The sequence below is a fragment of the Brachyhypopomus gauderio genome, chromosome 5 (genome assembly GCF_052324685.1).
Source record: "Brachyhypopomus gauderio isolate BG-103 chromosome 5, BGAUD_0.2, whole genome shotgun sequence".
In the NCBI taxonomy this organism is placed as follows: Eukaryota; Metazoa; Chordata; class Actinopteri; order Gymnotiformes; family Hypopomidae; genus Brachyhypopomus; species Brachyhypopomus gauderio.
The window spans coordinates 19,481,165-19,505,989 of NC_135215.1; the positions used below are offsets into that span (position 1 = coordinate 19,481,165).

At 40.5% G+C, this 24,825-nt stretch overlaps 2 protein-coding genes across 5 annotated transcripts in view; both read right to left on the reverse strand.

Moving 5' to 3' along the window:
- Window positions 1-81: 81 nt before the first annotated feature.
- LOC143514722 (major histocompatibility complex class I-related protein 1-like) lies at window positions 82-4,463 on the reverse strand. Of its 3 annotated transcripts, none has more exons than XM_077006262.1 (4): window positions 3,950-4,463; window positions 3,218-3,502; window positions 481-765; window positions 82-334 (listed from the first exon to the last, which is right to left on the reverse strand). In XM_077006262.1, exons 1-4 carry the CDS (start codon window positions 4,446-4,448, stop codon window positions 240-242), a joined length of 1,164 nt encoding a protein of 387 aa, XP_076862377.1. In that variant the 5' UTR covers window positions 4,449-4,463; the 3' UTR covers window positions 82-239. The 3 variants fall into 3 exon arrangements, with proteins under 3 accessions (XP_076862377.1, XP_076862376.1, XP_076862375.1); XM_077006261.1 differs by having other exon boundaries at window positions 82-337; XM_077006260.1 differs by having other exon boundaries at window positions 278-765.
- Window positions 4,464-5,263: 800 nt separating this feature from the next.
- LOC143514721 (major histocompatibility complex class I-related protein 1-like) overlaps window positions 5,264-24,825 on the reverse strand; it is a 67,703-nt gene continuing 48,141 nt past the window's right edge. For both annotated transcript variants that reach the window (XM_077006259.1, XM_077006257.1), the window contains exons 2-8: window positions 13,069-13,341; window positions 12,697-12,981; window positions 9,875-10,159; window positions 8,976-9,107; window positions 7,824-7,940; window positions 7,368-7,472; window positions 5,264-6,052 (exon numbers count right to left, since the gene is read on the reverse strand). In XM_077006259.1, coding sequence (XP_076862374.1) covers window positions 7,375-7,472; window positions 7,824-7,940; window positions 8,976-9,107; window positions 9,875-10,159; window positions 12,697-12,981; window positions 13,069-13,341 — 1,190 coding nt within the window. In that variant the 3' untranslated portion in view covers window positions 5,264-6,052; window positions 7,368-7,374. The remainder of the gene's footprint in view (window positions 6,053-7,367; window positions 7,473-7,823; window positions 7,941-8,975; window positions 9,108-9,874; window positions 10,160-12,696; window positions 12,982-13,068; window positions 13,342-24,825) is intronic.

The window sequence follows — 24,825 nt, forward strand, 5'->3', positions numbered from 1 at the left end:
TATAGACCATAGACGCGGTCACTGTGAGAAATGTTTTCAGCAAACCAGTTATTCTGAAACGAGGGACACCCCTTGCACATATCTTTCCTGTTACCATGGTTCCACAGGTAAATGCTCTCAGGTCAGAGAAGAATTCTGTCTTGTCTTTTGATTCCTTTGATTTTGGGGATTCTCCAATGCCAGAAGAAGCTAAAAGGCGTCTTTGCGAGAAGATGATGGAGAGCTGAAGTGTTCTCTTGTCACGAGTGGGATGTGGGTTGTTCCACAAGCACCATGCATGAGATCAGACTGACAGATTCAAAACCTTTCAGAGAACGTTCTCGCCGCCTAGCCCCTGCTGAGATAGAGGATGAGGATATATAAAAAAAATATTTAACTTTTCCTTGCAACTTTTCAATAAAATGTTACTGAACCATTTAATAATGTATTTCATTATAAATGTGAGTGAAATTATTCTCAACACATGATCACTATATTTACCCCATTTGGAAATGACTGGTTCTTTGAGACTAATGTGGTCCACATAACAGTCATAATCTGCTTGTTCATTCTCCAGGATCACCACACTCTTCCTCAGCTGGTAGGTCTCATCATCATTGGGTCTGACTCCTAAGGACATTAACATGTTTTCAGGTAGAGAGGTGCGGTACTTCCTCACACTCATCTTCACATCTTTAGGGTAGAAGCCTGTGGCTAGGCAGGTCAGGGTCAGCTTGCTGGAGTCACTCACACATTTCTTTGCAAATGCATAAACATCTGGTTTAGCTAGGAAAAAAAAGAATTAGACACACACACACACACACACACACAGTTTAGTTAGATTATTTTCACCATTAAAAACAGGGAAGATGCCAAACCAATGAAACAACACGTTATGTTCTAATAAAGTGACTGTCCTGTATTTAGATGACAGCTGTGCACACACACATTGTTCTGTTAACCAATTTCATGAAACAGCACCTATGATGCTTCTCCGTTAGTCCTGAAGATATTCACACATGCAGAGACCTTGTACAGTTAGGAACTAAAGTTCTGAAATTAAACTGAGCGTGCCTTTAAAATTGTGTGTTGAGAATAAATTCATATTCACTTTTAACAAATTATATTTACCATAACCCAGCATATTAAAATATCTTTCATCAGGTGTGTATACAAATACACACACAACTCTCAGTTTGGGCTGACACCCTGTTATGGTGGATGCCATTTTAAGTAATTCCATGTAATCCATTTCAATTTAGAAAAACAATATGATACATTCTGACAATGTATGCCAATAAATGGTGAAATTGTTTAAAATGTCATCAATAATACATGATTCCTTATTTAACCTGCATCAATACCCTCCCAACTTACATTTTCAGTATGCAGAGATGTATAGTAACGAAGTAGAACTACTTCACTACTGTACTTAATTACTAAAATGCTGTATCTACTTTACTGGAGTATTATTTTTTCTTACTTTTACTCCAATACATTTTTTACGAGTTGTATTGTACTCATTACAATTATAAACGTGTTAGCTAGGAATCAAACCCATATTATCATCACTGCCAGAGCGGTAGATGTCTTATGAGAAAACTGTGCATTCTCCGGTTGTGTCCCGCCATTTACTCTGCTGCTGCCTTCACTGAACACTTGAGCTTCGTAAACGTTAGCCCGATTCATCGAAGAGAAATGCCTCCTTCACCACTTTCAGCACCTTTCACACCTTCAACATTGAGTGATCGTGGCAGTGAGGGTGAGGAAGGAGACCACCCTGGCCCTACCTAGAGACAATGATTGTGTTTGCCGGAGTGAATGTAAATTCCTATAGGATAAAGCACCTACTCTGCCTCCCTAAAGAGTGTAAAATATCGGCCTTCAAAAATTCACCTTCGAACTTGAAGAAACACATTAAGGTAAGTTAATATAACGCACAGAAGACACACCAGCTTGAGCTATAAGTAAGCGCTAGTTAGGTTAGCTATCTTAGCTAGCTAGCTAACTAACCTAATTATGTTCATGTGGCTACTTGTTTTTAAATACAGAACACTTGTATTTGTGGTCTTTGACAGTGTCACGTCCAGCTCCGCCCTCCTCCCTTATCCCGCCTAGCTTCCCTGTCTCCTTGGTTTCCCTCCTGTCTGCCACGCCCCCTCCTTAGTGTTTCCACCTGTGTCTCATTTTACTTCCCTGGGTTTTGTGTACTTAGTCTCCCCTGCCCCCTGTCATTGTGTGTCGTGAGTACTACTTGTTCTTGCTCTGCTTCATCTAGCCCTGACTTGTTTTCTCTTTCCATTTTCCGTTCGCGTTCTAGTTGCGCTCTGCGTCTGTTTCTAGCTTCCTTGTTCCGTCTCCCTGTGTTTGGTAGTTTTCCCCTCTGTGTCTTTGTTTCGTCTGCCGATTTATGCGTCTTTGCCTAGTTAAGTCTTTTGGTTTTGTCATTCATGTCATGTTCGCTGTCTGGAGCTCGAGGCACTCTGTTTAGTTTTGTAGCAGTTCCCGCATTTATAACCCTGAGTGTTTGTACCCCTTATGTTCGTTTAGTCCTATGTGGGTTCTAAGTTCTGTCGTATGAATATGTGTGTGGTCTTCATAGTAAGTCATGATTAGTTCTGTCTCTTAGTGGTTCTGTTTGCCGTCATGCCATTTGGATGTTCTCTATTACGTGTATTCTCATGTGCTTTGTAGTTTATCAGTTTAGTCCGTTTCATGTTTCCTTTAATAAATTACTTAAACTTGCATTTGCATCACACCTGTCCCCTTGACTCGTTACAGACAGCTTTGATTGTAAGTGATATATAAACAATTTGAATCAAACATTGACTACTTTCTTTAATAAATACAAAACACAATACTTGTTCTTTTTACTTTCAGTGCTTTCAATACATTTTAGAAATAATCTATTTACAATACTTAAGTACAAAAAATGCTGAATACTTCTGTACTTCCACTTGAGTTGAAGTGTTTAAAAATTATACTTAAGTCACTTTTTTGTGAGTACTTGTACTTTTACTCAAGTATGGGTCTCTAATTATTTATACATGTCTGTCAGTATGTGACAGATGGTTTTAACCAGAGCAACTTACTCATATTTATCTGTAAATATAAAAAGATCTACTGTCAGTAATGTAATGTTACAATGTAACAAGTAACTTGCACAGTAAAACAGAACATGACACATTAAACCAGTAAATGTTTACTAGAAAAGCACAAAAGGTTTTGTGGAACTTACAATGATTTCTCAGTGATTCCCTTCCATACTCCATGAACCTGGTGAGCCAGTCCACACACTCTTTCTCCAGGTAACCCTTGGTGTACTGGTTCAGGATGGGAACATCATCCCATTTCTTTTTGGTAGCTTCAGCCACTCGTACTGGAGCAATCCACTGACTTCTGGAACTGTCGAAGGAGAGGAAGTCCTCCCCATCATAGCTGTACAAATCCATGCCTTTCAGAAACGTTACTCCACCAATGTCTTCAACCTCACAGCCATGCCTCCATTGCAGAACATGAAGGTCTAAGACAGGGGTGGCCAACCCGCGGCTCTTTGCCTGGTTTCGTGCGGCTCCCCAGCCGGTCCGCGGGCTCACCTGCACTAACGGGGCGACACACTGCTACATTTTCGTGGTGCGCGGTTTGTTTACAAGCCTGGCGAGCCGCTAATACTTTTAAAATCGCCGTAGTGGAAAACACGCATTTGACTGTTTTCACAGCTAATAATTTAACCCCCCCCCGCTCAACAACTTACACACTTGCCGCCCCCCCCCCCCCCACCCCCCGCTCGACAACTTACACTCGCCAATGCATGATGTGGCTCTTTGCCGTTACACAGTACAAAAAATGGCTCTAGGTCTCTGGCGGGTTGGCCACCCCTGGTCTAAGAGAATAAAGACCATTACATTTATTAGCACAAAACATCCAGGATTTCTGCACACATCTGTACTGTCATAATGAATTTACTAACCAGACTTGTTGTGTCTCATGCGCTCCATCAGGATGTCCACATTGACCTTAAACCACTGCTGTTTGCTCCTGCGGGAGTCGGTGCCTTTGACCCAGTAATCCGCCTGCATCTTCTCTTTCATCCAGTCCTGCATAGGGACCTTCTCCTGGTTCTGGCTGTTGAAGTAATCGATCTCCCTGTCATCCAGCAGGCCCATAGCAGTGAACTCATAGACCCCCGGCAGAGAGTGAGGTTTGGAGAGGGCCGTGTAGATGTAATAGAGAGTGTTTTTCTGTGGAAAAAATACAAACCCATTAATGGTGGTTAAACCCCTGAACGGCATGTACCAGCAGAAAATAATGCAATTGGCTAAGTAGTGGAGAATGCCCCATAATCGGTCATCTGACACTGGACTCCTAGTTGTTCCTAGATTCAAGTTAAGCACCATGGGTGGTCGATCTTTTAGTGTGGCGGCTCCGACTCTGGAACTCTCTTCCCCTCTCCCTCCGTCTCTTACCATCTCTTAACGCATTCAAGGCTCAACTAAAGACCCACCTATTTAATCAACATTTTCTCACAACTTCCTCAACTTAGGTCTGTTCTATGGGATTTTCTTTTTTTATTGTCTGTTCTTGTCTGTGTTTTTTTTTTTTTTTTTTTTTTTTTGTATTTCTCTGTACAGCGTCCTTGGGTACTTTGAAAGGCGCTATAGAAGTGGAAATTATTATTATTATTATTATCTTTACTTCTGTCTCTACTCCTCTGGGTGACACACAAACCACGAGATACCAAGTTGGACATTATTTTAATGAAGGACAGGGTCAATATTGTAGATGAAGGTTACAGGACCATCAGGTCATGGAGCCACAGGCCTATTCAGCCTCTGCAACATAACCACCTGATAATACACTGTGCCATCAGGACTTTGGAAAAATGTTTAAATGCACAGACTAAATGCCATATTTGTACTGTTGGAACACCACGTAACCTGTGTCTATTAGGGATGTGGAGATTCACCGATTCACATCGGTGATTCGGCACACATGTCTGCGATTCGACTGCACCGGTAGATTCAACGTGCATCGGGTTTAGTTTGTGGGCGAATTTACGGTGCATCTCCTCTAGCCTTTTTGCATCGGCAAATACCATGGTTAAATCGGGTGTTTTGTTTTCCAGTATCTATTCCTCATTCTAACGTATTTACAGAGGCAACATACTTTTTATTATTATTGATTTCTTTTTTTTTCTCGAGGCAACATAAATGCACCATCGTGTCCTCAGGTACTGACGCAAACACGCAGACGTACACAACAAAGATGGAGGCAAACGAGAGCATTAGCAACAACAAAGATATTTAATGCACCAAAAAAGACACACAAATCAAACGTGTGAATTCAGATTAAATAGGCTGTTTGAGGCGGTTCTGTTGCGAAAGAAACAGAACTTTCTATAGCGATTTACTCTTCAGCGTTTCCTTCGTCTTCCATAGAACTCACGTGCGGAAACGTTGGTATCAGCCAATAGAAAAAGCAGGAAAAGCTACGGACGTCATCCGTTGCTGAGCGGACTTTGAGGTTGACGTTGAGTTGCAGCTCATGAGCAGTGTAGGCAGGACAGGGGACGAACACAAAACAATAATGGCCGATTTCTTTCTTTCTTTTTGATGCTTCCACTCAGTCAGAATAATGCATTACAGTTTAGAATAAGATACTCTAAACCATTCAACATATATGTCACTATTTACCATATGTTTATTCATATAAGGCATATTATAAAAAGAAATATAGTAATAATGGAATTCTTTAAAAAATATTTCATTTAAATTGCAAATTTTTAAATTTAGAAATATCTTCAATCCACAAAGCTATCCATTTACAGTCATACTTTCAAGAAGTGATTCAAATCAGAATACATCTCCCAAGTAGCACAGAATGTGATGTAGTAAATGCCAATTCTAAAGGGCTTCCACCTAAATTACAGATTAATGTCATTTGCTTCTGATGTTCAACATTACTAAACTAGCAAATTCAGTAGTTTCACTGGAATCACAGTCTTTGTCCACAATAGTTGGATTTTTCATTGTGATACACTGATGTAAAAATCACACTTCCTCAGGATCTCCACCTGAAACACAGCAACCAAACCATCATTAAATACACACAACTGGAATGCTCTGTGACCAATAGTCCTGCTGCACCCCTGAGTCATAAAATCCCTTTCACTTCATAAACCAATCCAGTTACCATCCTGTGTATAAATGCCTCAGCAACACCGTGGCAGTGTACGGAATCTGACACCCCCTGAATCGGAATATACCCAGCATCCCCTATGCACTGAGTGGTTTTCTAATTATAAGTGATCAAGTTATGGCTGTCAGGCCTTTATGTTATATCAGCATTGCTACAATTTTAAAGGTTGACGAAGGTGAATGTTAAAACTCTACAAAAAACTCTAGTACACAGTTGGTTCTCCCCTGCTCTCAGCATCAAGGCTGTGCACCATGAGGGACATGGACTGTACCACAGCACACTGAAGAAAGGAAGTGGACTGTACCACAGCACACTGAAGAAAGGAAGTGGACTGTACCACAGCACACTGAAGAAGGGACGTGGACTGTACCACAGCACACTGACAAAGAAGAACCATCAATAACCCTTTTAGGGATATTCATCAATGCATTTAACCCTTCCGGAGTGAACACACATAGGCACCTGCTGCCGTGCCTGGGAAGTAGTTGGAGGGTTAGGTGCCTTATTCAAGGGCACTTCAGCCATGATTACTGCTGGTTGGGGGTTAGGGGCTTTCTTCAAGGGCACTTCAGCCATGGTTACTGCTGGTTGGGGGTTAGGTGCCTTGTTCAAGGGCACTTCAACCATGTCTACTGGTGGTTGGGGGGTTAGGCACTGTAAATTTCCAAATCCACTCATAGATTGAGCCGCGTAACCGACGCGTGTTCCATTGTAGTAGCCTATTCATCAAACGATTCTTCGAAACAGCCTTTATTGAGTAATTTCGACGAATAGACAAATACAAATAAACAAAGTACAAATTATAAAGTTATCTGTAACTTTATGCTATCACTTTATGTTGTATGTCTTATAAAGTAACACGACGCAAAGAGACACGGTCGGAAAACCTTGCGACTCCCTCGATCCTAATCCACAAACTAAACCAGCGGGAAAATTCTACTAGCCCCACTTGAGCATGCACGCTACGCATCATGACGTCTCATTGCTTACATAAACATATTATCCCTTAACCTATAAGAAGCGCCTTTGGCTCCTACAGGCGCCTTCTTCAAGGGCACTTCAGCCACTGCCCCAGATCTTGCAGCTCCATCTATAAACTCCTCTTTCAGTCACAAGCACCCGGAGCAGTAACCATGCTGGCGAGGGGTTTGTGCATCATGGGAAGAGTAAGGACTCCTTTACTCTCTCACCAGGATTTTAGTTGCTTCTGTCTGTCTGATTCAGCATTGGGTTCATCTCAGTACAGTTCTCTGTGCTGCTCTTTGATGTCTCCTCACTGCTGCTGGTAGGGTGTCCTATGGAAAAGAGAGACATGAAGTGATTTTACTTATTGTGAAAACAACCTACAGGCACATTTCACTTTGAAATGTAGATACTCTTTATAATTAATAAACAATAGCATTAGATAATTATCTGTATTATACACTGCACTAACACTGACGGTTAAAGTTATACGGGGTATACAAGAGCACAGAATCACCACAGTGGAACAAAAACACCTGTCTAAAAACACCAGGGGTGGGTTTCTTGAAACATTCGTAGCGCTAAGTACTTCGTAACCTCGTATGAAACGTATGAGGTTAAGAAGTAGTTAGCGCTACAAACGTTTCAGGAAACTCACCCCAGACTAGTAGGAGATTGATTACCAGAGTCTGATGAGGAATCAGGCATCATTTTAATGTGTTCACTGCTGTTACTAGGTGATGGATCATTGCTGTTATCAGGTGGTGTATCACTAGGTGATGTAGCATTGCTTTCATTCCCTGCCAAAAGAAACCACACATCACCAAACTCAGTCACAGTCACCAAACTCAAAACTATCTTAAATACAGAATATGTTTTATAAGTTGTAAATATAAATAATTATTACAAGAGTCAGAACTGTTATCCATTTTCCCTGGGGGTGAGAATGTTTTAGAATATTAGAAGTATAAAGTTTCTGGTCATGTTGGAGTACATATATAAAGATCTAGTTTTCACTTTCACAATCTAGATTTAAAGTAAATGAACATCTAGAGTATCTAATCGGTTCTGTGGCAGATCAACGTGGCTGATCTCCAGCTGGGCTGCACCATTTCAGCCCAACACCACCCACACCATCACTGACTGAAGCCACAGACTGTCCAGCAGAAATCGTGGAAATGCACCTCAGAACTATGGTTAATCTAAACTCACAATTTCCTTTTTTTAACTGTAACTGTGAATCTTGTCACCTGCCAACAATTTAATAAAGTTAGGACGAATTACCAAAATGAAACAAATTTTTTAAAGTGTAATAAAAAATTATGACAACATGTTCAGCATTTTGCATGTAATGACCTAGGCAATGACCTAAAGCCTAAATGTTTTGGAGGGTAAGACAATTCAACAGACAATCCATAGAATACATTTTGATAATTTTGACATGACAAGCAATTTGTAATGCAAAAAACAACAATTGTCCATGACCATTTGCAAAATGTACAAACGTATTTGCAAAACGTAAAACGCAATGAGAAGTGCAATGTATGACGTGCACAAGTAACAAGGAAATATGGAGACTTAATGAACAGATTTAAGAATTTCAGCTTTGGTGTTCAGTTTGGTGTTCCAAACCAATGTAATCCTATAACATTCTGGATTAGAAAAGGAGTTTAGTTTCAGGAACTGCAGCAAATTGTAAAATGGAGTTTTCATACGTATATTATCTTAAATTCATTGCTCTTACTTTGCAAATTAGGATTAAGAATAATTGGAATCAACAACAGCAACATGCTCTTCTGTGTAGCATTACAAAGCCTTTTCATTGTGGACAGTACCTCTTTTCTCACGTCGTTTCTTATAGATGACTAAACCAGCGCCCACAATGGCTGCCACGAGCAGGGCCCCGATCACTCCTCCAATTACACCACTCTGAATTTTCTCTGTTGAGCAGTCATTGCATCTTCCATCTGTCAAGAAAAATACATTTTAGGTCTAAAACAACAAAAAACTAAATCTATAGCAACATAAGCAGAGCACTCAGAAAGGGCTCTACCCTCTCTGCTCCTCAGACACAGGCCTAAGAGTCCACTGTTTTTTTAAATCCCACTTTAAACTCAGTGGTGATCCAGAGCAGAAGACCAGTAATGGGTTGAGCTGCTTTCCTGGCCTGGGTGAGTGAGGACTTCTGTGCCTCTGAGGTCTGGGTGAGCATCACACCTGACAGCCCTGACAGATCCACCTGGGACACAGTCCTGACCAATCCCCCTGGGTATCTCCAATAGATGCTATAGAGCACACTCTTCCAACAGTGGCTCAGGTGAAACTACATGGATGTATTATATACCACCACACTTAAACATCTCTGCTGTGGCAGTCTTCAGATCTTTTGAGAAACATACGGGACGGGATGTTGTTTGGCCTGTTGCTGTATTTGAATAGTTGATGAGTGTTCAGAAACAATATTAAGAAATTCTTAAATATATGGGAAGCTAAATGACTTCTTCCAGAATCTAATTCATACTACAAGAAGTAGTATGTCGGAATACTATTTGCATATCAAATGTTCTGGTTCAGTTAAGCAGGATTTACAAAATTTCATTTTTTTATTGTAATATAAAAAAAATGTAGTGTAAAAAAAGTATTGTAATAAATATTTATGACCTCATTCAGACTGGAATGTATTAAAATCAACTACGAATGTCAACAACAATATTCACAGCACAGCAATATTTACCCCATTTGACAATGACTGGTTCTTTGAGACTAATGTGGTCCACATAACAGTCATAATCTGCTTGTTCATTCTCCAGGATCTCCACACTCTTCCTCAGCTGGTAGGTCTCATCATCATTGGGTCTGACTCCTAAGGACATTAACATGTTTTCAGGTAGAGAGGTGCGGTACTTCCTCACACTCATCTTCACATCTTTAGGGTAGAAGCCTGTGGCTAGGCAGGTCAGGGTCAGCTTGCTGGAGTCACTCACACATTTCTTTGCAAATGCATAAACATCTGGTTTAGCTAGAAAAAAAAGAATTACACACACACACACACACACACACACACACACACACACAGTTTAGTTAGATTATTTTCACCATTAAAAACAGGGAAGATGCCAAACCAATGAAACAACACGTTATGTTCTAATAAAGTGACTGTCCTGTATTTAGATGACAGCTGTGCACACACACATTGTTCTGTTAACCAATTTCATGAAACAGCACCTATGATGCTTCTCCGTTAGTCCTGAAGATATTCACACATGCAGAGACCTTGTACAGTTAGGAACTAAAGTTCTGAAATTAAACTGAGCGTGCCTTTAAAATTGTGTGTTGAGAATAAATTCATATTCAATTTTAACAAATTATATTTACCATAACCCAGCATATTAAAATATCTTTCATCAGGTGTGTATACAAATACACACACAACTCTCAGTTTGGGCTGACACCCTGTTATGGTGGATGCCATTTTAAGTAATTCCATGTAATCCATTTCAATTTAGAAAAACAATATGATAAATTCTGACAATGTATGCCAATAAATGGTGAAATTGTTTAAAATGTCATCGATAATACATGATTCCTTATTTAACCTGCATCAATACCCTCCCAACTTACATTTTCAGTATGCAGAGATGTATAGTAACGAAGTAGAACTACTTCACTACTGTACTTAATTACTAAAATGCTGTATCTGTACTTTACTGGAGTATTATTTTTTCTTACTTCCACTTTTAGGTCACTACATATTTTCGATTACTTTAAAACTTTTACTCCAATACATTTTTTACGAGTTGTATTGTACTCGTTACAATTATAAACGTGTTAGCTAGGAATCAAACCCATATTATCATCACTGCCAGAGCGGTAGATGTCTTATGAGAAAACTGTGCATTCTCCGGTTGTGTCCCGCCATTTACTCTGCTGCTGCCTTCACTGAACACTTGAGCTTCGTAAACGTTAGCCCGATTCATCGAAGAGAAATGCCTCCTTCACCACTTTCAGCACCTTTCACACCTTCAACATTGAGTGATCGTGGCAGTGAGGGTGAGGAAGGAGACCACCCTGGCCCTACCTAGAGACAATGATTGTGTTTGCCGGAGTGAATGTAAATTCCTATAGGATGAAGCACCTACTCTGCCTCCCTAAAGAGTGTAAAATATCGGCCTTCAAAAATTCACCTTCGAACTTGAAGAAACACATTAAGGTAAGTTAATATAACGCACAGAAGACACACCAGCTTGAGCTATAAGTAAGCGCTAGTTAGGTTAGCTATCTTAGCTAGCTAGCTAGCTTAGCTAGTTAGGTTAGCTATCTTAGCTAGCTAGCTAACTAACCTAATTATGTTCATGTGGCTACTTGTTTTTAAATACAGATCACTTGTATTTGTGGTCTTTGACAGTGTCACGTCCAGCTCCGCCCTCCTCCCTTATCCCGCCTAGCTTCCCTGTCTCCTTGGTTTCCCTCCTGTCTGCCACGCCCCCTCCTTAGTGTTTCCACCTGTGTCTCATTTTACTTCCCTGGGTTTTGTGTACTTAGTCTCCCCTGCCCCCTGTCATTGTGTGTCGTGAGTACTACTTGTTCTTGCTCTGCTTCATCTAGCCCTGACTTGTTTTCTCTTTCCATTTTCCGTTAGCGTTCTAGTTGTGCTCTGTGTCTGTTTCTAGCTTCCTTGTTCCATCTCCCTGTGTTTGGTAGTTTTCCCCTCTGTGTCTTTGTTTCGTCTGCCGATTTATGCGTCTTTGCCTAGTTAAGTCTTTTGGTTTTGTCATTCATGTCATGTTCGCTGTCTGGAGCTCGATGCACTCTGTTTAGTTTTGTAGCAGTTCCCGCATTTATAACCCTGAGTGTTTGTACCCCTTATGTTCGTTTAGTCCTATGTGGGTTCTAAGTTCTGTCGTATGAATATGTGTGTGGTCTTCGTAGTAAGTCATGATTAGTTCTGTCTCTTAGTGATTCTGTTTGCCGTCATGCCATTTGGATGTTCTCTATTACGTGTATTCTCATGTGCTTTGTAGTTTTCATCAGTTTAGTCCGTTTCTTGTTTCCTTTAATAAATTACTTAAACTTGCATTTGCATCACACCTGTCCCCTTGACTCGTTACAGACAGCTTTGATTGTAAGTGATATATAAACAATTTGAATCAAACATTGACTACTTTCTTTAATAAATACAAAACACAATACTTGTTTTTTTTACTTTCAGTGCTTTCAATACAGTTTAGAAATAATCTATTTACAATACTTAAGTACAAAAAATGCTGAATACTTCTGTACTTCCACTTGAGTTGAAGTGTTTAAAAATTATACTTAAGTCACTTTTTTGTGAGTACTTGTACTTTTACTCAAGTATGGGTCTCTAATGTCTGTCAGTATGTGACAGATGGTTTTAACCAGAGCAACTTACTCATATTTATCTGTAAATATAAAAAGATCTACTGTCAGTAATGTAATGTTACAATGTAACAAGTAACTTGCACAGTAAAACAGAACATGACACATTAAACCAGTAAATGTTTACTAGAAAAGCACAAAAGCTTTTGTGGAACTTACAATGATTTCTCAGTGATTCCCTTCCATACTCCATGAACCTGGTGAGCCAGTCCACACACTCTTTCTCCAGGTAACCCTTGGTGTACTGGTTCAGGATGGGAACATCATCCCATTTCTTTTTGGTAGCTTCAGCCGCTCGTACTGGAGCAATCCACTGACTTCTGGAACTGTCGAAGGAGAGGAAGTCCTCCCCATCATAGCTGTACAAATCCATGCCTTTCAGAAACTTTACTCCACCAATGTCTTCAACCTCACAGCCATGCCTCCATTGCAGAACATGAAGGTCTAAGAGAATAAAGACCATCACATTTATTAGCACAAAACATCCAGGATCTCTGCACACATCTGTACTGTCATAATGAATTTACTAACCAGACTTGTTGTGTCTCATGCGCTCCATCAGGATGTCCACATTGACCTTAAACCACTGCTGTTTGCTCCTGCGGGAGTCGGTGCCTTTGACCCAGTAATCCGCCTGCATCTTCTCTTTCATCCAGTCCTGCATAGGGACCTTCTCCTGGTTCTGGCTGTTGAAGTAATCGATCTCCCTGTCATCCAGCAGGCCCATAGCAGTGAACTCATAGACCCCCGGCAGAGAGAGAGGTTTGGAGAGGGCCGTGTAGATGTAATACAGAGAGTGTTTTTCTGTGGAAAAAATATAAACCCATTAATGGTGGTTAAACCCCTGAACGGCATGTACCAGCAGAAAATAATGCAATTGGCTAAGTAGTGGAGAATGCCCCATAATCTTTACTTCTGTCTCTACTCCTCTGGGTGACACACAAACCACGAGATACCAAGTTGGACATTATTTTAATGAAGGACAGGGTCATTATTGTAGATGAAGGTTACAGGACCATCAGGTCATGGAGCCACAGGCCTATTCAGCCTCTGCAACATAACCACCTGATAATACACTGTGCCATCAGGACTTTGGAAAAATGTTTAAATGCACAGACTAAATGCCATATCTGTACTGTTGGAACACCACGTAACCTGTGTCTATTAGGGATGTGGAGATTCACAGATTCACATCGGTGATTCGGCACACATGTCTGCGATTCGACTGCACCGGTAGATTCAACGTGCATTGGGTTTAGTTTGCGGGCGAATTTACGGTGCATCTCTAGCCTTTTTGCATCGGCAAATACCATGGTTAAATCGGGTGTTTTGTTTTCCAGTATCTATTCCTCATTCTAACGTATTTACAGAGGCAACATACTTTTTATTTTTATTGATTTCTTTTTTTTTTCTTGAGGCAACATAAATGCACCATCGTGTCCTCGTGTAGTGACGCAAACACGCAGACGTACACAACAAAGATGGAGGGAAACGAGAGCATTAGCAACGACAAAGATATTTAATGCACCAAAAAAGACACACAAATCAAACGTGTGGCAATATTTCGGGTTTTTTAAGCGATGTGGTCAACTTGACAAGACGCACGCAATCTGCAAACAAGGCCGTGGGGCTATCAAATACGTTAGTAGCACAACGAACCTGGCGACACACACGAAATGACGGCACGGTGTGGACATCTCTGCGTCCGCTACCCCCTCGTAAGTCTAGCAGACAGTAGTGTTGCAGATCATAATTTTCACTATGTTAATAGAGAGTAAAGTAGAATTGTGCTATTGAGTTAAGAAAACCGATGGGTTAGGCCAATACATCCTCAAACCTCAACTAACTGTATCGAATGATCACTTATCAAATCGAATCCTCATATAATAAGTCATATCGTTACCAATCATTTTTGAATCGCATCATATCGTGAACAAGAGTGATTTGTATCGCATCGTATCGACAAGGGGTTTCAGAGTATCGCCGTTATATCGCATCAGTAGCAGTGTATCGAGATGTGTATCGAATCTAGCTTAGTGGTGAAGATATACATCCCTAGTGTCTATGTTTGACGTATGCCATCTTTCCCCCGTGTTTGCCATACATATATATTTAGGAAAATGATAGCAGTGTCATTACGATTAATGCAGTAGCATTAAGATTAAATGTAGGTTATGACATCAGCACCGTGATTGCAGCAGGAGTTCCCAGGACATGTGTAAGGGATTAAGTACACATGCTAAGCCATGACACCTTGATTAAAATTAAACTAAATGCTATTTCATGTATCCAGAGACCTTAGCCTACATTTATATAGTCCCATGTATTATCCTGTGCTCTATATTGATATATTCCCATGTATTGTCATGTGCTGATATTTTGTTGTCATGTATTATTGTGCGCTATATAACTCTACTAGGGATGTCCCGATCCAGCGTTTTGAACTTCCGATCAGATACCGATATCGGCCTTTCCGAGCATGTATTAAAGTTAGTGTTGTCACGATACTAAGAATTACAACTTCGATACGATACTTTAAAAAGTATTGAAATTCGATATGATTTTCGATACCAAAGTCAGATACTGTGCTCATTTCCGTTTTAAAGGCTTTTTATTAATTTTTTATAAACAAACAAATGAATATTGTATTTTGTTTCACAAATGTCAAATAAATAAAAGGTGTAGTCCCTACCACATTAAAACAGAAAAATAAATAATTGCACATTAATATAAATTAACATAAATAATAGTAGTGCACTCTGGAATTCACATTTAGAAGTTAAAAAAGGCTAGTGCAAAAAGTGTATTTTAAGTATACTTTAAACAACTTTAACTCTTTAAGTAACTAAAACTTCAGTATTAGAGTTCAGTATTCATAGATGATTGATCCATTGTAGTACAATCACTCTTTTTTTCTCCCTGTATGCTGTCGCACTTACGGCTCTTAAACCAAGAATATGACATTTGCGAAGGATACCATAATCGGACACATAATTTTGTATGCTATAATACTAGAAATGGGAATAATCACCAACCTCTTGGAATGTTTTGTACAAATATGCGTGCCTTCAGGTGTTTGGCTAGATTCGTTGTGTTAAGCTAGGTTTAAACTTTCGCGAGTGACCGTAGCACGCGGACCGTAGCACGCTTGAAAATGCTTGAAACAAATAGCTGTCTGACTGAACCGTTCTCTTGTATTACGTTTCCAGGACGAAACATGAGAGAACGTGAAGACGTTAAAATTGGGCATTTTGAAAATAAACAACCATTAAATAATGTGATAAAAAAGCGAATAATTTCGAGTATATGTATAAATATTTAACTAAAGTTTAACGTGCTGGGAAATATTGAAATGGACCTTGAAAGTGACGTACAAGTGCTTTAATTCCACCTTGTTGGTGTATGAACCCTACAAACATGACTGTTCATTGCGCTGCGGCGCGCGCTAAGTTACAAAATTCTAGAGGTGCACGACCTCGCGAATTGACAGCGCGCGAGGCTACCGCGATTACATCATTTTCATCGCGCGGACCCTCGCGGTAATGTTGCCATTTCAACATTACCAACTGTTCTGTGCATTACGGCACCTTGGGTGGGTCAAACGAAAGCGCATTTTATGTAAAAAGAATCGATTGGCTCCTTTGGTTGGTACAGCTTTAAAGCACCGTTTGCAGACCGGTTTTGATGTGTCCACGGGGTTGCCATGACTGTCTGAAATGTATGCAAATAATTCCATATTTCGCTTCGTGCGTGTAGTTTTTCAACAAGCTGAGGACGGTCCGCAATATTGCTTGTATTATCAGCCATCGTACACGGTTTCTTCTTATTCTGCAGAGAGGAGGCAAGCGCTGCACTGCTGTACGCGCACACTGCCCCCGTGTGGCACTCTTTGGACATACTGCTCTTAAAAAAAAAAAAAAAAAACGCACTTAGTCCTATAGCACCGATACTAAGCAAACTGGGTATAGTACCGTTTTTAATGACGAAGTATCGCGATACTATTCTAGTATCGGTATACCGTGCAACACTAATTAAAGTTTAAAGTTATTTAGCCAACTTACTTTGTTGTCAAACTCATGTTGAAAAGCGTTTTACTCTTGATAAGTAGCCAGCTGAATTAGGTGTGTTTGAATAATACACAATGGTTGGAAGGAGAAACTGTCCTGTTTATTTAGCAATTAATAAACTCAAAATATACAAAATAATAAACAACAAACTCTTGTTATTCCCTGGGCTTTGGCACTGTTCAGTGGCAGTTTGTCCCGCTTCGCAAACGTTTCTGCCAGTGTTAGCTGTGTAGGACCTTTCTTTTTGTCTTCGGTTTTCTTTAGAAACTTTTCATGTTGTTTATGGTGGTATTTCGCTAAATGTTTGATTAGATTGGTTGTATTAAAAGTACTTACAGCTTTACCACCACGCTTGACTTTACTGTGGCATATGTTGCATTCTACCTCTTCGTCTTTGTCGTCCTTGAAGGTAAAATAATCCCACACAACTGACATTTTTATCATTAATTTCAAATTTACATGGTTGTCTTAATGGTTAGGACAGTGGTTCCCAAAGTGGGGGGCGCGCCCCCTAGGTGGGGCGCGGAGCTATTGCAGGGGGGGCGCGGAGCTTGGAAGTGTCGCCCTTGGCTTGCTCACTGGGGGCTAGGACTCGGCACTTGTAAAGCTGCTTTGTGACAACAACTGTTGTAAAAAGCGCTATATAAATAAAATTTGATTGATTGAAGTAAAACGTGCACGTGTCAATATTAAGAGGAGAGGTGAATCACTGACTCGTACTCGCGCTGGTGGTATTCCACTTAGTCCGTTTATTTGCTGGTTGACCAAAATAAACCTGGGCTCCAGCACTACTTGACTGTTCATACATGAACTGGTGAGTTGTCCAAAGCTCATTGAATGCGTTACTTACAGAAATAAAATAAAGAGCAGTGATCTGACTCGGTCTACGGCAGAAAGCTAAAAAAAACAACAATATTCCATACGCGCGCTCAACTCGCTCCCTTAATGAGACAGTACACATACTTCTGGCTGTTACATGCTTTGTGCTCTGTGATGTCTGCGCTTGCAAACTAGCCACATATGTATTGCTGTTTCTCTTATTTCATCTCCTTATTTATTTTAAATTATATTTAGAATTCTTGAACCATTTAAAAGGTTTCTTGCAGTTTATTTTTTTCATGTTTGACCAAAGTTGTGAACCTATTGTTTTTGTAAGTTTCAGGTTCTTTGGTATTATTTATTTTACATTCAATGTTATATTCATAATTGCACTGACTGAACAAATGCAAGTTGTGTTGTTTTTACATATTTATATGTGTGTTTAAGTGTGCTATACTGGTGCAGAGTTTTCAATAAACTTGTAATTCAGTATGTCTGTGTTTAAAAAAAAATGTTTTAAGTCGATTCAGCACAGTTTTACTCTATCAGATCGGTATCGGATCAGTATCGGCCGATACTAAGCCTCAGATATCTGAATCGGTATCGGAAGTGAAAAATGTGAATCGGTGCATCCCTAGTCAAAATGGGGGGGGGGGGGGGGCGCAAAAATATTCTCATCTACTAAAGGGGGGCACGGCAGAAAAAGTTTGGGAACCACTGGGTTAGGAGATGCCACTGAGCTAAATTGGGGAGATGCTATGCTCGTGTGCTGAAGGTGTGCTGGAAAATGCGGACCGGAATTAACTCTCACTGGCGAAAACACAGCAAAAACTGGAATGGATTATCTAAATGGGTGCGCTGGAAAACTCGGATCGGACAAAAAAAAAACTGGATCGGGAGTCTGGATCAGCATTTTCTCGTGCCTGCCAATCTGCATTTTTTGTAAATATCAGATCAGGACAAGCCTAAACTCTACATTACTCTTTATTTATAAAAACAGATGTTTTGGATCCAGGACGTAGAAAAAGTGATCAAATTAGATTAGCTAATAGGAATTCATTTTATTCAAAATGAGGTGTTTTCTAGTGATGCACCGATTCACGTTTTTCACTTCTGATACCGATTCAGATATCTGAGGCTTAGTATCAGCCGATACCGATCTGATAGAGTTAAAAAAAGTGCTGAATCCACTTAAAACATTTTTTTAACACAGATATACTGAATTACAAGCTTATTGAAAACTCTGCACCAGTATAGCACACTTAAACACACATAAAAACATGTAAAAACAACACAACTTGCATTTGTTCAGTCAGTGCAATTATGAATATAACATTGAATGTAAAATAAATAATACCAAAGAACCTGAAACTGACAAAAACAATAGGTTCACAACTTTGGTCAAACATGAAAAAAATAAACTGCAAGAAATCTTTGAAATGGTTCAAGTATAGAGAATTCTAAATATAAATATAGCCGCAAGCGGCGATTGGCGGGTTCACACACCAATAGGCATTTTGGCCTCAATAGGCAAAAGGAAGCCCAAAAGGTCCTTTAGACCTAAAAGTGAAAAGAAGCTGTTTGGGTTTGGCCAGTGTGTGCTCTACAGATAGAGTGTGATGACATCTGCGTGTGTCAGAAAGGGAGACACAGAAATAGCACATCTGGCTAGGGCTGCATCTATGTGAACAGTATGGGAAGGCCTGCACTTGTCTATACATGATTGGGCCTGTATATTACTGACAGAGAGAGATTGAGGGAGCCAGAGACTATGTTTTGTTATTTCACTCCTCGTACACCTAGCACGCCTAACATGACTGCCCGTGTATTCAAAGTATGAATGTAGTCTGCAAAGCCTGGCATTACATGACTGACATGACTGGCATGACTGACATAACTGGCATGACTGTAATGATTTGATGATTTGACTGACATGACTGATATGACTGGACTGATATGACTGGACTGAAATGATTGGCATGACATGACTTACATGACTGGCATGACTGACATGACTAATGTAACTGACATCACTGGCATGACTGACATATACTATACATATACTATAGATATGCATACAAACTTTACATACATTTAGGTAGAAGTGTGTGTGTGTGTGTGGTAGTGTATGTACTCAAACTATGACAACATATACTAATACATACATACATAAGTATACATAGAAACTATACATACATATAGGTATAAAGGTGTGTGTGTCTGTGTGTTTGTGTGAGAGAGAGACAAAAAAGAAGCCAAACATCAGTTTGTATGAGCATGTGTTAGTCACTGGGATATGGGTGGGTATGGCTAGGGAAGTGTCATTGTGAATGCTATAGGAAGGCCTGCTTGCGCTTGTATGTGTGTGTGCCTGGTTAATAGACACAGAGAGATCTAGGTAGCCAGAGCAATGTTTACTTAGGGCACAGAGATGGGAGGGGGAATGTGGGTGAGAGTGTGAGAGAGACTGAGTGTGTGAGTTTCAGCTTGCGTGCGTGTGAGAAGGAGAAGGTGACAGAGGGACTTTACATGCATTTTTATGCATTGTATATAATACTGCACTGTAGAGCCATACGATAACCGATTTAGATGAAACTTGACTAATTTGTTCAGGATGGGATTCTGAATGGGCTTGTGCATTTTGGTCAGAATTGGATAAGATATGAAAGAGCTTTAAGAATATGAATATTGTATGTATCGATGCTGTCCATTAAAAAAATATTTAGCAGGTGTAAGTGTCCTCAAATCCAAAATCTTTGGATTGTTTTTTGATTTCACACTCTGTAGAGTATTATAAGACTTTGCTTGACATGATAGTATGAAAATCCTAGGAGCAGTATGAAAAGTGATGATTTCAAACTATTATTAACTGTAAATAAACTGAGCATTTTTTAATAGGACATGTAATGGGAAAGTTGTTCGCATTACTGCAAGGAATCAAAAGAGTCCAATTGCATGTTCCCAAGTGGAATTATGTAGGGGATATACTTGCTTTTTTTGCAATAGCGCCCCCCAGTGGCCAATCGACACCCGGCTGGATTATGTCATAGGGGGTGTGCACTTGTCCACACCCAAGATGTTTCGTGCAAATCGACCAATGGTAAGCCTGTCAAACGCGTGCCGATCACTGATTGGCCGATTACGTCAGCCATTTTGGAAGTATGGCATGTCTGCTTTAGGACCTGGTTCCCAGAGGCCCATAGATGATGTCTGCCAAGTTTCATGTGGATCAGCCAATCTGAGTGCATGGGGCAAATTTTTGCATGTTATAGCGCCCCCTAGCAGGTGAGGTATGGCAACCTCTGCGAGCTGCCCCAGACCCTCACAGGGAAGCTGTCTGTGAAGTGCCATCTCATTACATGCAAGTTTTCTTAAGTTAGAGCTTCATATGTGCAAAATTTACTATTGAATTTACGCCCCCTCATTTGATTGGCTTATACTGACTAGGTAGTGAAGAAATTAGCATTTTTGTTGGATACATTTTAAAGTTCAGACTCTTCTGAACGTTTTGATACCACATATGTGCATGTATGTGAAAAATCCAGGGACTAGTTCGCGCTCAAAGATGTGTGTGATTTTGCACATTATGCAAATTAACTCGAAATCTAAGTGGGCGGAGCTAAAGGGTCCTTGAGGCTTTTTTGTTTGGTTTGAGCCAAGGAATCCATCAGAAGTGGAATTTCGTTTCTATGACCTACGGTGTAGGAGATATGGACCAAAACGCAAAATGCTGCGCTATAGCGCCACCATCAGGCCAATGTGGGTCATTGTCTGGGTTTCCCTCATTGCACCTCTGGTGCACCTGTCTGACAAGTTTGGTGTTTCTGGGCCTTACGGTCTAGGCTGCAGTATGCGTTTTACAGCCTGAAAAATAATAATAATAAGAAGAAATATAGCCGCAAGCGGCAATTACGGGGTCCAAGCACAGGGTATGGGCACCATCTGGCACGCCTGAGATGCGTAAGCATGTGTGTGTAATCACTGGGTAGGTATGGGTGAAGCAATGTGTATATGAAACCTATAGGTAGGCCATTGCATGTGTGTGCATGTGTAAGAAAGATGTAGGGGTAATTCAGGAAATTCTAGTATAGCGCCACCTAGTGGTGCAATTCCCATCATACTTGAGCATGTCTTAGAGGGTGTGTAGATGAACATAATATGTGAGTTTCATGTTGATTAGCATATGATAAGCTTGTGAAATGTGTACTGAAAGCTGATTGGTCGATAGCGGCGGCCATATTGGACATATGATGGTGCAGGTCAAGGACCTGTGCCATAGGTGCATATAGATGATGCGTACCAAGTTTGGAGTTATTTGGCCAATCGGTGTGGGCAGGAGAGTTTTTTGGTCGTTATAGCGCCACCTAGGTGTGCATGTCTGCCAAAATGTATGTGCAGGTCTAGACACCCAATAGGTGCATGTATGTGAAATTTGGTATGAATACATGAAAGAATGCCTGAGATATAGCAGAATATGTGGATTTTTAGCGAAGGAATTTTCTACGCTTGACTTGTGATGCATGTGGCCACGCCCATGTGCAGAAATGTGCACTTTGGCTCCATAACAATTAAAGTTCAGACTCTTGTGAGCGCCTGGATACCACAAATGTGCATGTATGTGAAAAATCCAGGGACTAGTACGCGCTCAAAAATGTGTGCAAATTTGCATATTATGCAAATTAGCTCGACATGTAAGAGGCGGAGCATATGGCTTCAATGGAACTTTTTTTAGATGAGCTCATGCCTGATCAGATGCAGTTTGAATTTTGTCTCTAGGACATACGGTGTAGGAGAAACACCTGTGTAAACTTTTTCATGCGTTTGTGTGCGCTATAGCGCCACCTATGGTCGTATCGGGCTGGCGTGTTGCGCCTGAGTAGCGGAGAGGAGTACTACAAGTTGGCCAAAGGAGAAGTCTGTAGGTCTTACGGTTTAGGCTGCACAACGCGTTTTAAGGGAGAAAAAAAATTGGCATATGAAAAGCTTGTGAAAGGTGTACTGAAAGCTGATTGGTCGATAGCGGCGGCCATATTGGACATATGATGGTGCAGATCAAGGACCTGTGTCATAGGTGCATATAGATGATGCGTACCAAGTTTGGAGTTATTTGGCCAATCGGTGTGGGCAGGAGAGTTTTTTGGCCGTTATAGCGCCACCTAGGTGTGCATGTCTGCCAAAATGCATGTGCAGGTCTAGACACCCAATAGGTACATGTGTGTGAAATTTGGAGTGAATACATGAAAGTATGCCTGAGATACAGCAGAATATGTGGATTTTTGGCGAAGGAATTTTCTACGCTTGACTTCTGATGCATGTGGCCACGCCCATGTGCAGAAATGTGCACTTTGGCTCCATAACTATTAAAGTTCAGACTCTTCTGAACGCATGGATACCACATATGTGCATGTGTGTGAAAAATCCAGGGACTAGTACGCGCTCAAAAATGTGTGTATATTTGCATATTATGCAAATTAGCTCGACATGTAAGGGGCGGAGCATATAGCTTCAATGGAACTTTTTTTAGATGAGCTCATGCCTGATCAGATGCAGTTTGAATTTTATCTCTAGGACATACGGTGTAGGAGAAACACCTGTGTAAACTTTTTCATGCGTTTTTGTGCGCTATAGCGCCACCTATGGTCGGATCGGGCTGGCGTGTTGCGCCTGAGTAGCGGAGAGGAGTACTACAAGTTGGCCAAAGGAGAAGTCTGTAGGACTTACGGTTTAGGCTGCACGACGCGTTTTAGCGGAGAAAAAGAATAATAATAATAATAAATATAGCCGCAAGCGGCGATTACGGGGTCCAAGCTGAGGTTTGGCAAGATTTTGCACCCACTGGCACAACATTATGTAAAGCTTTATGAAATGCACATGAAAGTATATCAAGCACGTTCGTGAATGAAGTACCTGCTCAAAAAACAGAATCTAAATGGCAGCTTTATAAACTTATGGTGGAATACTGCTCAACGTGGGATTCGAACCCCCGTTGTCCACGTGCATTGTGGCTGGGAGCACATTGCTCTACCCATTGAGCTAATGGGTCTGACTGGATTACAGGCTCAACTCTAACTCTTTTGAGGAAAAGAATGACCTTTGATCTGCATGCATGTTCAGCATAGAAAATGAAAATATTCACAGTACAACCATTTGTGGATGGATTTGGCACAAACTTGGCAGATATCACCTCAGTGGTCTTCTGAATGTGTCTGTCCATTTTCATAACAATCAGACATTATATAGGGGAGTTTTTGAAATATGCAGTTCATATGTCATGACGGTACCATTGTGATGCATATGAAAAATATTAAATTGCAAGAATCTTAGAATTTGTTCCACCAGTTTTGTATTTCACATGCTGCTGGATATTATAATATGTGATTTGAGGTGATGGAGTGAAAATCCTAGGACTAGTATGAAAAGTGTAAATTATATGTATTGGATTATACACAAAAATCTGTACTTTTTTGCAAAGCAATTGCAATTACAAAGTTGTTAGTGATTTTGCATAGAATCATATGAGATCATGATTGTCCTTCTACATGAAAGCATGTAGGAGTAATTCAGGAATTTCTAGTATAGCGCCACCTAGTGGTGCAATTCCCGTCATACTTTGATATGTATTAGAGGGTGTGTAGATGAACATAATATGTGAGTTTCATGTTAATTGGCATATGATAAGCTTGTGAAAGGTGTACTAAAAGCTGATTGGTCGATAGCGGCGGCCATATTGGACATATGATGGTGCAGGTCAAGGACCTGTGTCATAGGTGCATATAGATGATGCGTACCAAGTTTGGAGTTATTTGGCCAATCGGTGTGGGCAGGAGAATTTTTTGGCCGTTATAGCGCCACCTAGGTGTGCATGTCTGCCAAAATGTATGTGCCGGTCTAGACACCCAATAGGTACATGTGTGTGAAATTTGGAGTGAATACATGAAAGTATGCCTGAGATACAGCAGAATATGTGGATTTTTGGCGAAGGAATTTTCGACGCTTGACTTCTGATGCATGTGGCCACGCCCATGTGCAGAAATGTGCACTTTGGCTCCATAACTATTAAAGTTCAGACTCTTCTGAACACCTAGATACCACATATGTGCATGTATGTGAAAAATCCAGGGACTAGTACGCGCTCAAAAATGTGTGCGTATTTGCATATTATGCAAATTAGCTCGACATGTAAGGGGCGGAGCATATAGCTTCAATGGAACTTTTTTTAGATGAGCTCATGCCTGATCAGATGCAGTTTGAATTTTATCTCTAGGACATACGGTGTAGGAGAAACACCTGTGTAAACTTTTTCATGCGATTTTGTGCGCTATAGCGCCACCTATGGTCGGATCGGGCTGGCGTGTTGCGCCTGAGTAGCGGAGAGGAGTACTACAAGTTGGCCAAAGGAGAA